General features: G+C 41.1%; 1 protein-coding gene across 1 annotated transcript; it reads right to left on the reverse strand.

Moving 5' to 3' along the window:
- Window positions 1-409: 409 nt before the first annotated feature.
- rela (v-rel avian reticuloendotheliosis viral oncogene homolog A) lies at window positions 410-11,071 on the reverse strand. The gene is given in 12 exon segments (XM_068307933.1): window positions 410-782; window positions 784-1,595; window positions 2,065-2,148; window positions 2,232-2,312; window positions 2,398-2,613; window positions 2,782-2,886; window positions 3,382-3,516; window positions 5,432-5,523; window positions 7,425-7,570; window positions 8,094-8,239; window positions 8,445-8,480; window positions 10,914-11,071. Coding segments are annotated over 12 exon segments (1,932 nt in total). The 5' UTR covers window positions 10,921-11,071; the 3' UTR covers window positions 410-710.
- Window positions 11,072-11,108: the final 37 nt, after the last annotated feature.

Below are 11,108 nucleotides of genomic sequence, written 5' to 3' on the forward strand. Positions count from 1 at the left end.
ACCAGATGAAAATACACCACAAAAATCAAATTTGATAGTTTTTCTGCTACAAGCATATACTGTACATGTACGTATATTATTTTTGCTTGTTTTGATTATTTACATACAGCCCTTCATTTGGTTCTCAACATTTTGATTTGTCTAGAAACACATCAGTACAAGAAAATTAATAGTTACTGTTGTAAAAAACAAAAGTATGAGGTGGGTGTTTTAAATGGAAAGGACAAGTTCCATAAGTTGCACTGACTTACCTCTAAATGTGATTAATTCTTGTTAATATAGACTTTGTCTCAAAGAACGCAGTCTGAATATGAACATTTCACCTAAAAGAATGATAACTAACATTGACCACAGTAAATATTACAGTACAAAAACATGCTTCACATGTTCCGCAGAAAATAAGCTGAAAAACATTTATACTGTTTAATTCAGCTGTGCTACTCATATGCCTTGTTGGTGGACAATCTAACATGTTGAATGGCAGGAATATAGAATCTGATTTTCAGACATACTATATAAGCCATGGAAAACCCCACTGCTTGAAAAGCACCAGGACTGCCGGTTTCAAACGGCATGTCCTCAGGAGCCGGTTTCATTTACATTCTGTCTCTTACAGACCTTCATATTACTTTGTTTCTTCAATGTCTTCAGAAGCAAAGTTTCAGTTTTGAAGACTATAGGAGCCTTAGTGGACATAAAAGCGATCTCTGTTAATAAGAGTCACAAGGACAAACCTTAAGTTGGGTGTCCTGGCACAAACCTATTTTGGCCCCCACTGTTAAAAATGGAAATAAGACGATCTTCGTCCGCAGACATCAGCTCGTCGTACTCATCCAGCACCGGCGGCCGGTGGTTGTTGTTGTTGGATGAAATGTCAATCATGCTCTCCGTCTGCAGCAAATTAATGATGCTGTTGGGGTAATTCATCCAGGTGCTTCCTGGGATGCTGGCGGGGTCGGAGGTGTTCTGGGATATATTCGTGGCAGCACTAGAGGAGCCGGGAGGGGCGGATTGTTGGCATGAAGCTTGCGCCAACATGGAGACGCCGTTGCCGCCCTCGCTGATGAGGGTGGTGTTCAGCAAGTCGTCGAAGTCATCCATGTTTAGGCTGTCCAGTGTACCTTGGGCCTGGGCTTCGGAAAAGCTTGGAAACTCTGGTATGTCATCGTCTACAAGCGGAGCGTCCACGCGGAACTGTGAGCTCTGGTGGGGGAAGGAGCTGCTGGGCTGTGGGGAGGCCGTGCTCACCTGAGAAACCTGCTCCTGGGACATGGTTGAAGAAATGTTGGGGAAGTATTTGTGAAGGTCTGTCAGGCTGACAGTTGAGAAGTCCTGGTTGACGGTGCGGGTGGTGGTAGAGGAGGGGGTGGCGGATGATGTCGGTACCTGCCCCACCGAAAAGTTTGACACCGGAGTGGCTTTGGGCTGGTTTAGGGTCAGAGTCTCCATGATCCTCCACGTTTGGGTTGTCGTCGCATCGCAGATGGAGGGGGCGGCCTCCACCTTGGGCTGGACTGAGAAGAGCTGGCTTGGCTGGGTGTATGAGTAGGTGGGCTGTGGCTTTGGTCCACTGGGACCGGGGGCCACCATAGCAGCTGGGGACACAACACAGACGGAAAGCAATCTCAGTTTATTCTGTTTTTTTTTCTTTTTAAATGAAAAAGTTTTGTTAAAATACAGCTTAACGTCTTTAAGTCAGGATGACAACAACGAATGGAATGCCAGACTGATAAAGCATCTATATTAAGGTTATGATGAAGACGTAAGTGCAGAAGAAGATGAGTTCATACAGCTTACATGGCAGAGTCCCCAGAAGTTCATCTGCAGTTGACTTTTAAAAGCATTGTCAGCCTTCTTTGGGAATCTTTTTAACTCACCGGCTGCCAAAGATGTCACTTATGAGGACGTCTATAGTCTTCCAAGGAAGACTGAACTTTACTTTTTAATGAACTTTTTTCACACTAGACATCAGTCAGATATTGTCTACTTGGTTGTATTCAAAAAACAGCCAACCAGTGGTCACTGATGACACTCACCATAATTAAAATGAACAAATTGACTCACCAGCTTGTGGATTGATCGACGCGTGCTTGGCCGTGGCTGTCCTCCTGGCTGGGCTCATGTGCCGTCTATCTTGTGGAATGGTCACTGATAATCCAATAGGCAGGAGTAAATCACATGACATGACATGACATGACAACAATAAAGAGAAATCACTTCTAACAACGCACCACTAGACAGCATGGGCCCCAGCTTCAGGCTCTGGAACATTTCCCCCGTACGCTTTCTCTTGTCAGTCAGCCTGTATTCATCTACGAGAAAAGGAAGCACTTGATCAGATGAAAAAAATCAGCTTTTAGGCATTTTGAAAGAAGTTAAACATCTGTAAACTCTCACCGGGGTCAGCAGGCAGGTACTGGAAGTCCATGGGCTCGCTCACCTCGCGGTCAGAGGGACGGCGGAGCTGCATTTTGACTCTAATGGGCTCAGAGAGGTTGGTGTCACAGTATCGGGGTGTGCGGAACACAATGGCCACCTGTCTGTGGACGTCAGCCTGGGAGAAAGTGCCTTTTCCCTCCCAGGAATCCTGGAAGAAGCGCACCTCGATGTCCTCTGGAGGGGATGGCACAATGTAGTCTCAGCAAATCATGTTCATTGTTTTAAGAGATGGTTGAAAAAAATTTATGTTCTTCTGTTCTTTGAGTATTTTTTCTTCTCCCTGATCTGTGACAATGAACTCATCAGTGAGAAAAAAGTACTCAAGGTACAGACATAATATACCTTTTTGAACTTTGTCACACAGCAGAAAGATCTCATCCCCTCCTTTGCAGCTTCCATAATTGCGGTTGATTCTGCAGATTTTCAGCTCAGCCGTGTTTGGGGCCCCTACGTGAGGGAAAGACGGCATTTGTAAAAACATTAAAATTTAACACTAGGGTTAAAATGTGACCCCAAACCACTTGTAAATGCAGGAACATTTGGGATACGGTTGGCACAACCTTAGAAACTCAAACAACTCAATTCTTTTGTCTGTGAACTTTGGAAATTAATGCACTGGAAGCAAATGCAGCTCTTTTAAAAATAGATTCCTGTAACTGTTAGTGCTTAAAAATAACCTTTTGTAATGACAGAGAAATTTGTAAGACCAAGACAGTCTAAATTCTCCGTCCATTATTCCGTACATGTATGGTTATTCGTGTCAACAAGTTCTTATTGCTCATGCTGAGCAGAAATGTTTACATTAAAAAGAGGAACTGAATCTAAGAGAATTAAAAGTTTCAAACGATACGGACCAAAATAAAAAGAAAAAATTAAAGCGAAAAAATGACTTAAAATATCTGCACCAACTGCTTCCTAACAGACTGCATGTGGTCCACTCACTGTTGTCGTAGATGGGCTGTGACACCACAGGTTCCAGAGGATACAGCTCCCCTGTGGGCAAAGTGATGGATGCCTGGAAGCAAAGGCGAACGGAATTCAGGTCGTATTCCTCCTCCCATACCTTCCCATCGGGAACTGCAGCCAATACACAGCCAGGAAAGAGTGGGATGAGATGTTAGGAAAAACAGCAGAGCAATCCTCCTAATATATTTCACACCAAAATACATTTACATTTTTTTGTTCTTCACCTTTTAATTGAAAATGCTAAAAATCCATGGCAGTCTTTATAACTTTCTTATTACTAAAATTAAATGTAATTATTAAATTATAATAAAAAAATTAAAATTTTAATTAAATTATGTGTGTTTCGTCTTCCAATTTTTTTTACCAAGTTGTTGGAAATCTTTTTTTTTTTCTAAGCTGTGACATCAGTGGAAGAAACTTCCTAACCTTACCGTACATATACAGTGGTACCTCTACTTACGGAATTAATTGGTTCCGGAAGAAATTACGTAAGTAGAAAATTACGTAAGTCGAGATGTGTTTTCCATGCAAATGCCCTAATCTGTTCCAAGCCCACAAAAATTCTGACATAAATGTTTTATAAAGCATAAAAATGCATCAAAACATGTAACAAATATATGTTATGATTAGATTATTACACAATAAATGAGAGTTGTGCATAACGTAAAAAACAAAGAATAGAGTAAAGAATAATAATGACCTTTTAACAGCTGTCCCCATTGTTTTTTGCCCTCTTTGGTTCATACGCTCCTATCTCACGATGCCGAACAACAGAGTGAACTCCAGTCCTCCTTTTGAACTTCTCCAACCACCCACGCCATGCCTTAAACTCCTTAAACTTCCTTTTGTTTTAATAACGTGGCGATTGTAGATGTATTACGGCCATATTCTTTGGCGAGATCAACCAAACACATCCCTTTCTCATGCTCTCCTATTATCTCTTGCTTTGTTTGTACGGACAAAAAAACTTTTCTTCGTCTTTTCTTTTCCTCTTTTCTCCGTCACTTTCTTGGGGTCCATTGCGAATACGTATTCAAAAAGTTATTATATTTGCACAAAACTATCAGACTACCTCATGGGTCGAGTACCGAATGCCGAGACACTCCGTAAACACCTCTAGCTCCACACAGAGGTGGAGTGGCATCCCTCTTAGCCAATGGGATGCCTGGAAGATACATAATAGGTAATAGCCAATGGCAGAGCAGCTATGACAATGTTGCGTTCAGTAACCTGTGGGAGATCCAAGTATCAGCCGATACTGTGCTTTTACATTATGTAAGTCAAAATTTCTTTCGTAAGTAGAGGTAATATTTTCCTGCTGAGAAATTTCGTAAGTAGAAAATTTTGTAAGTAGAGACATTCGTAAGTAGAGGTATTACTATATGCTCGTAAGGACTTTAACTGTCAAAATATTGATATGATTATATATTATGTAGAAATCTTTGTTGCTTAACATCCTATCACTGATTTTTTTTCTTTATTTTTACAATCCATTGCTCTAAATCGTAGTTTGTCTTTTTCTGATGTTTTTTCTATTGTAACGACACGGTAACTATCACTGCTTATGCTCACAACCCTGTGAAAACACCAAAGCTAAAAACTAATCTGGCTAAAGTTTTAAAAACAGACGTGTACATAAACAGATGGTATCCATCCATAACAATTTGCTAGCTTTGACATCAGCTAAAAAGCAGCAATTCATCAACAGTATTTCACTATTCTGTTGGACAATAACATTCTTAAACTATTACTCTTAATTCTTTAAGTTGATTCAAGCCAACAATGCACATTACCGCTCAGTTATTTGTTGCTTATATTTCTGGTTGGGGCAGAATTCAGTTTTAAGTTGAAGTTTCAACAGTTTTAATTTTATATTCCATAAGGTAAAAACAAAACAAACTCCTCCGCCATCCCATCTTGTACATGATGTACAGTATTTTTCACACAATGACAGATTTAACAGAGAAAGGGCAACAACACAGAACGTGCTTTGTGTTACATTCAACTCGAAAACACGACCACTCACTGTTGAAAGGGTTATTATTGGTCTCCAGCCGACAAACGATGGCCTCGTTCACATCCTTCTTCTTAACACACTGAATGCCCAGGTTCTGAAAACTGAAAGCAAAAACCGTGTCAAATTAAAACTGAAAAGCAGAAACCACCGCCGAGCCTTGTTGCTGGCTGTGATAGTCCACATTCATATATGCGAAACAAAATAAGTGTGACTATAACCAATTCAGACCCGATTTCCCATAAAATCCATGTTTAAAAATAAAAAAAGCGACATCATCATCATCTCATGGGTCACTGACCACATCCTCAAGCTTAGAGAACAGTTAAGTGGAAAAATACAAGACCTCCGGCAATCTTCCAACAGATGAGGCAGTTTATTCAACATCCAATAATGAGAGGAGATTGCTTTAAGGCTCATCAAAACGGTCTAACCATCTAGAAAACGGCGATTTCCAAGTCTGACTTTGTCTGATCTGTGATTTCTGTTTTTCAGACAGATCGATGTCGGCGATATTCCCACTGGGCAACAGAAACTGTGATAAAATAACTCAAACAAGTGGATTTTTTGTAATCTCTCCAGACTCCCATTTTAAGGACTGGATGTTCCGTCAGCCCTTCTCTACTCAGTATGGTCAACAACTCCCTTTCCTCTGGCTGGATTTCAAACTTGTCAGTCCATTGGCCGCTCGAATAAATACAGCCTCGTCAAAAATCGCAGACATATTTCCAAACTTGTCTTTCAATTCAGTTTTTTTTTTCTTTCTCAGATTAGCTCTTTTTTTTTATATCTGATGGTGAACATTTAAATTTACAAGTCACCAATAAGGAGTTCTGGTGTGAATACCAACAGAAGATATGTAGCACGCTGTTATATATATACAGGAGTTTATGTAGTAGTAGAAAAAAACTGGAAACTAAAACATTTTTAGAGCAACACCTGTATCCGACGCGGCGCCACGCAAGGAAGCGACTCAAATGTGGTTTGATTTGTGGTTTTAGATTCCTGTGTGTGCACAGCCCTGAAGAAAAAATCAGAGCAGAGGGTTTTGATAAACCAAAAATGCCCTTTGAATTATGTAGCAAACTAACATGGAATCATGGGACATGTAGTTTATTTTTGATCAACCGACAATCTATCTCCTACCAATAACAGAGGCATAAATGTCAACTTATAGATTCATTGACAATTTTTAAAAAATAAATAAAAATGCAGAAGTCTACCATGTTCTATTACATCATCACTAATTCTATTTGATTGGTTTTATTGCCTGCTTTATCTAAAGTGCATAAAAAAACATTTCTTATTATTTGATTACATATGATACTTTGTTTAGGAGAGTTTTTCGTCATTTAGGTTGACATTAGCCTCAAACTAGAAGTTGCAGTTCATTTCCAAATATCCAACCACTGCGATTGATTCTGGGTCGCCTTATAAACCTCTGAGTCATGAAACACGGCTCAGAACTGAGCTTGTTAGCAAACAACTGGGAGTGCAGGGTTCAGTGTGAACGGTTGGGATCCGCCGTTCCAAAAAAGGACCAGGAAATCCATCTTTATCAGTCAAAGCAAATGAAACATGAGTTCTTAGGCCCCCCGAGTGGCTCCATTGTTCATCTTTGCCCGGTCAAAAAGTTGTTGGTTTTTTTTTTTTACAATGTGTTGTAATGCAGAAGTTTGATTAGAACACACTGAGTGTTTGAACTTTACCACTCCTGACGAAACAGACAAACACAGATCTTCTGCCCAGGCCAGAATTATGAAACGCCGAGCTTTTGACACCACAGGGTAAAAATATCTTTGTTATTGTTTTTTCTTTACTTCCTACAGACCCTGAAGGCATCTCCAATTCTTTCTGCACAAGGGCAGATTTGTAGTAGAGCAGTATCATGAACCCACTGCACTTACTTTAACACGACCGATACCACATTTCACTTATCTCTAAGGAGAGCGAGGCGCAGACAGTAACGTCCATGTGGCGAACACACACACACACACACACACACCTGTGTATTCTTCTCTCCTGCAGGTCGGCCTCATAGTATCCGTGTTTACAGTCTTTGCCCACCAGCTCGTGGGGGTGAGGTTTATGTGGTGGGTTCCTGGTCACCAGTGATATGCGAACACGCAGCGGGCCGCTGTAGTTGTGCACCTAGAGGAGAAATATATACGTTAATGATTTAGTATACCTGTATGCTTGATTTAAATACAGCACATTACTCAAAATGTGCAGCAAAAATTTTATTCTGTTTTACATTTGGATTTCATATTTTCTGCAGATTTTTTTGGCTCATTTAATAAGCCTGACAAAGACAATGTCTTCATTCCCACTCTTCTTTTTATTCATCTTAACTCTAGAATCAACGTCGATTGCTAAAATATTATTTTTCGGCTTCCAAATTAGTTTTTTTGTTAGGATTAATTATATTTATTATTTCCTCTTGTTTTTGATATAAAATGTGAGAAGTGAGAGAAATTGTGGGAAGATATTCAAATGTGGAACAAAGAGGTGTACAATAATTAAAGTCAGAGAACAACAAATGATTCACATTTTAGACAAACCAGTGGAGACTAAAAAATAAAAAAGTAAGTAAAAGCACAACCCAAAGAAAGACCTGGAGAGCATGAATTTGGTTTTATCACAGCAGAGAAAACACGCTGAGAGTCCTGCTCACCTTGATAGCCGGGTGGGTCTTCGTGGTGTCGTTGCTCTTTTCTCCAGGGATGCTTCCGGCAGAACGTCCCTCACATTTATACCTAAACCTCATCCCCCTTTGCTTCGGCTGCTCGATTATCTCCACGAAAGGGTTTGCTGTTTGGACTGATGTCCACATGGAAGCCAGAGAAGAAGAGTGTGAATCAAACACGGCATTGTGTGTGTCTGCTTTGCTTTACTGAGTCAGTGTGTCAACACTGACATACCTCTGTCATCGATCACCAGAACACACAGTGCTGTTTACCCATGAGCAGTCAATTTCAGCACTGATGTTTGCGAAACCAATTACTTACTGGAAAGAGTCTCTTACCTGGGTTGAGCGCACTCATGTTCCATCCATGCACGACTGTGGAGGACAGAGAAAAAGACATTTTAGCCACTTGTTGGTCAAAGTCCTGCAGAGATCAGTGTTATTTTTTACTGATTGTGACACACAGAGGAAACGGAACACAAACCACACGCAGCTTTCAGCATGTTTGTGGTTTAGTCACAATATTTGTGGTGAAAATAAGTCGTTGCATTGTGAGCTGTTGTAATAAGTCATCATAGAGGGTCCTTCTGTAAGGTGTAAGAGAACAAAATGTGCACAATTAAGCAGACAATGACGGGCTGGGTGTAATACCTGGATCAGATGACCCAGCTTGCAACCAGAAGCCTCCACATTGTGATTGAAGAGCGGCCGGTGTTTCGGTTTCAGGCGCTCAATGAAAAGGTGGTGTGTGAAATTCTCTCAGACAGAAACAAGGTGCGACACGAGAACAACAGGCCGGTGCTTCCGCCCACCAGCTGACGACGCCCGGTCGGATGCTTTCCAAGTTGTAACACGTCTGCTTCACGACCTCAGGCCCAACTAACAGTCTATGAAAAATCCTCAATGTCAGTGACTAATTCCTTTTGTCCAGATGATTAATGTTTAAAAAATAAACATTAACTAAAACAAACAGCATTAAACTCCACCAAGGTAACTCAAGAGGATGATGTCATTGCACCTCCTGTGGTAATCTGACCCTAAAAAATACGACTCCCTAATTTGTGAAATCTTGGATCTGGAATCACATCTTCAATGTGATTTTTTTTTTTTTTTAAGAAATCTTTCAATAATGATGGAGTTTCTTCAGGATCTGGATCAGTAACTTTTGAGATTAATCAAATGTGACGACAACCCGAAACACAATTTGTATTATTATTATTTCTTATCTTTTCCTGCCAACAAAGAAACTGTACAAACACCAGTGGAAAACGAAAGCTCCTTGGCAGCGTTCCATTCCTCTGGTTGCACTGTTGCATCAGATGTATGGAGACGACAACACAGCACATGAGCCGGTCGCACTTCCGTCTAGTGAAAGTAAACATCACTGATTTCTGTAGTGGCTGAAAGAGTGTGCTTGTCTTATGATTTCCACGCAATAACCCGCGTGAAATGATATACATTACATCGTCTTCACGGTAATCTTCCTTAACATGCTAAAGGCGAAGATAATAGATGTAACATTACATCAACAATGACATGTGGAACATGAGTGGAAAAGCCTGCTTTTATTTTGTAGTGATGACTATACAACTAAACCTCCTGTGAATGTGCTATTCAGCATACCACACCTATGACAGCTGGGTGTTGTTAGTTTGGACGCCCCCAACAAGACAAATGGCAAAGAGGAGCAACAGTTTGCAAAATAGTATTTAAATAGTATATAAATAGTATAGTATAGTAGCACTGGGGACGTTTTCTCAGAGACCTTTTGTATTTTGAGAAGCCATCAAGATGAGGACTTCTTGTCATTTAGGGTCATTTACAGGACAGCATTCAACTATTGGCTTGATTCCGTTTTGGTCACTTGACTGCGAACATTGACATTTCGGAGGCTTTATCGTTGCCGTTGCCATAAAAACAAGCGAAACAAAACTCCTCTGAAAATGGTGACGACAACGTCCAACTTCAAGGAAAACTATTATGGTTCCAGTCTCGTTTGACACAAAGACAGAACATGACACTGTGAGGGGTTTTTTGTGCTGAAGACTTCATGGACCCTCCTGTGATGTGATCTTCTTCTGTGGTGTTTACAATGTAACATGTAAACTTTACATGCAACTCTTTCCAAACCTTTCTATGGCCCCATGTGGACGATGATCTTTCCCACGTGTTTTTACAATGGAAAACTTTTTTTTTTTTTTTTTTTGGTTTTCAGCAAAAGTGTTGCTGTGTAAACAGGACCGACACCCTGATAAATCTCTGACATGAGATTTAATGTCAAGTCGATGAAGATGAAGAGGAGGTGGTGACGGCTGGAGGTTGGGGTCGGCTTCTTCGCCAGGGGCCCTCCTACCGTCTAGGAGCGCCACTGCTGGAGGTTCACTTGTTACCCGAACTAAGGAGAGCATAGTAACTGTCATCGTCACTCATTCACAATGCGAATTAACCCTCCACGTTATCACAAATGAATAGAAGATCAATACATTTCTAGATTTCTCGGTACAGCTGTGACCCCCCGTGAGGTGGATCCACGGGCCTCTCGGTCGTGTTTGGCTCCTGGGTGCCAAATGAGGGCTGTACACGTCATAATAAACACAATCAGTGCCAAAACAATTATAAATAAAAAGCGCAAAGTTACGTCAACTTTGCTCAAGTGTGTTAAGATTCCTCTGAACAGACTCCTCCTGTTCGCGCAACGCAAACGGTAGCGGGGCTTTCCCCTGCGCGCACAACTCTCCGCACTATTCCAGCTCCAGGCTCTCCGCTGGGTAAACTGGTCCACATTATAACTAATCCACGTCCACTTACCATCCATAGCTGTGTCCGAGTCCGACTCACGCTTCTCTCTGTTCACAACTCCCGATCTGGGATCCGTTCTCAGCTATATCAGACGCGCAAAACACGACAGAATGGACTCCAAAAAAAGTTCTTGACAGAGAAATCCTGCTACCGCCTTCGCTCCACCTTCTTCTGCGTAAAATAGTCAAGCTGCACAAAACACGA

The sequence above is a fragment of the Antennarius striatus genome, chromosome 23, assembly GCF_040054535.1.
Source record: "Antennarius striatus isolate MH-2024 chromosome 23, ASM4005453v1, whole genome shotgun sequence".
NCBI classification, from domain to species: Eukaryota; Metazoa; Chordata; class Actinopteri; order Lophiiformes; family Antennariidae; genus Antennarius; species Antennarius striatus.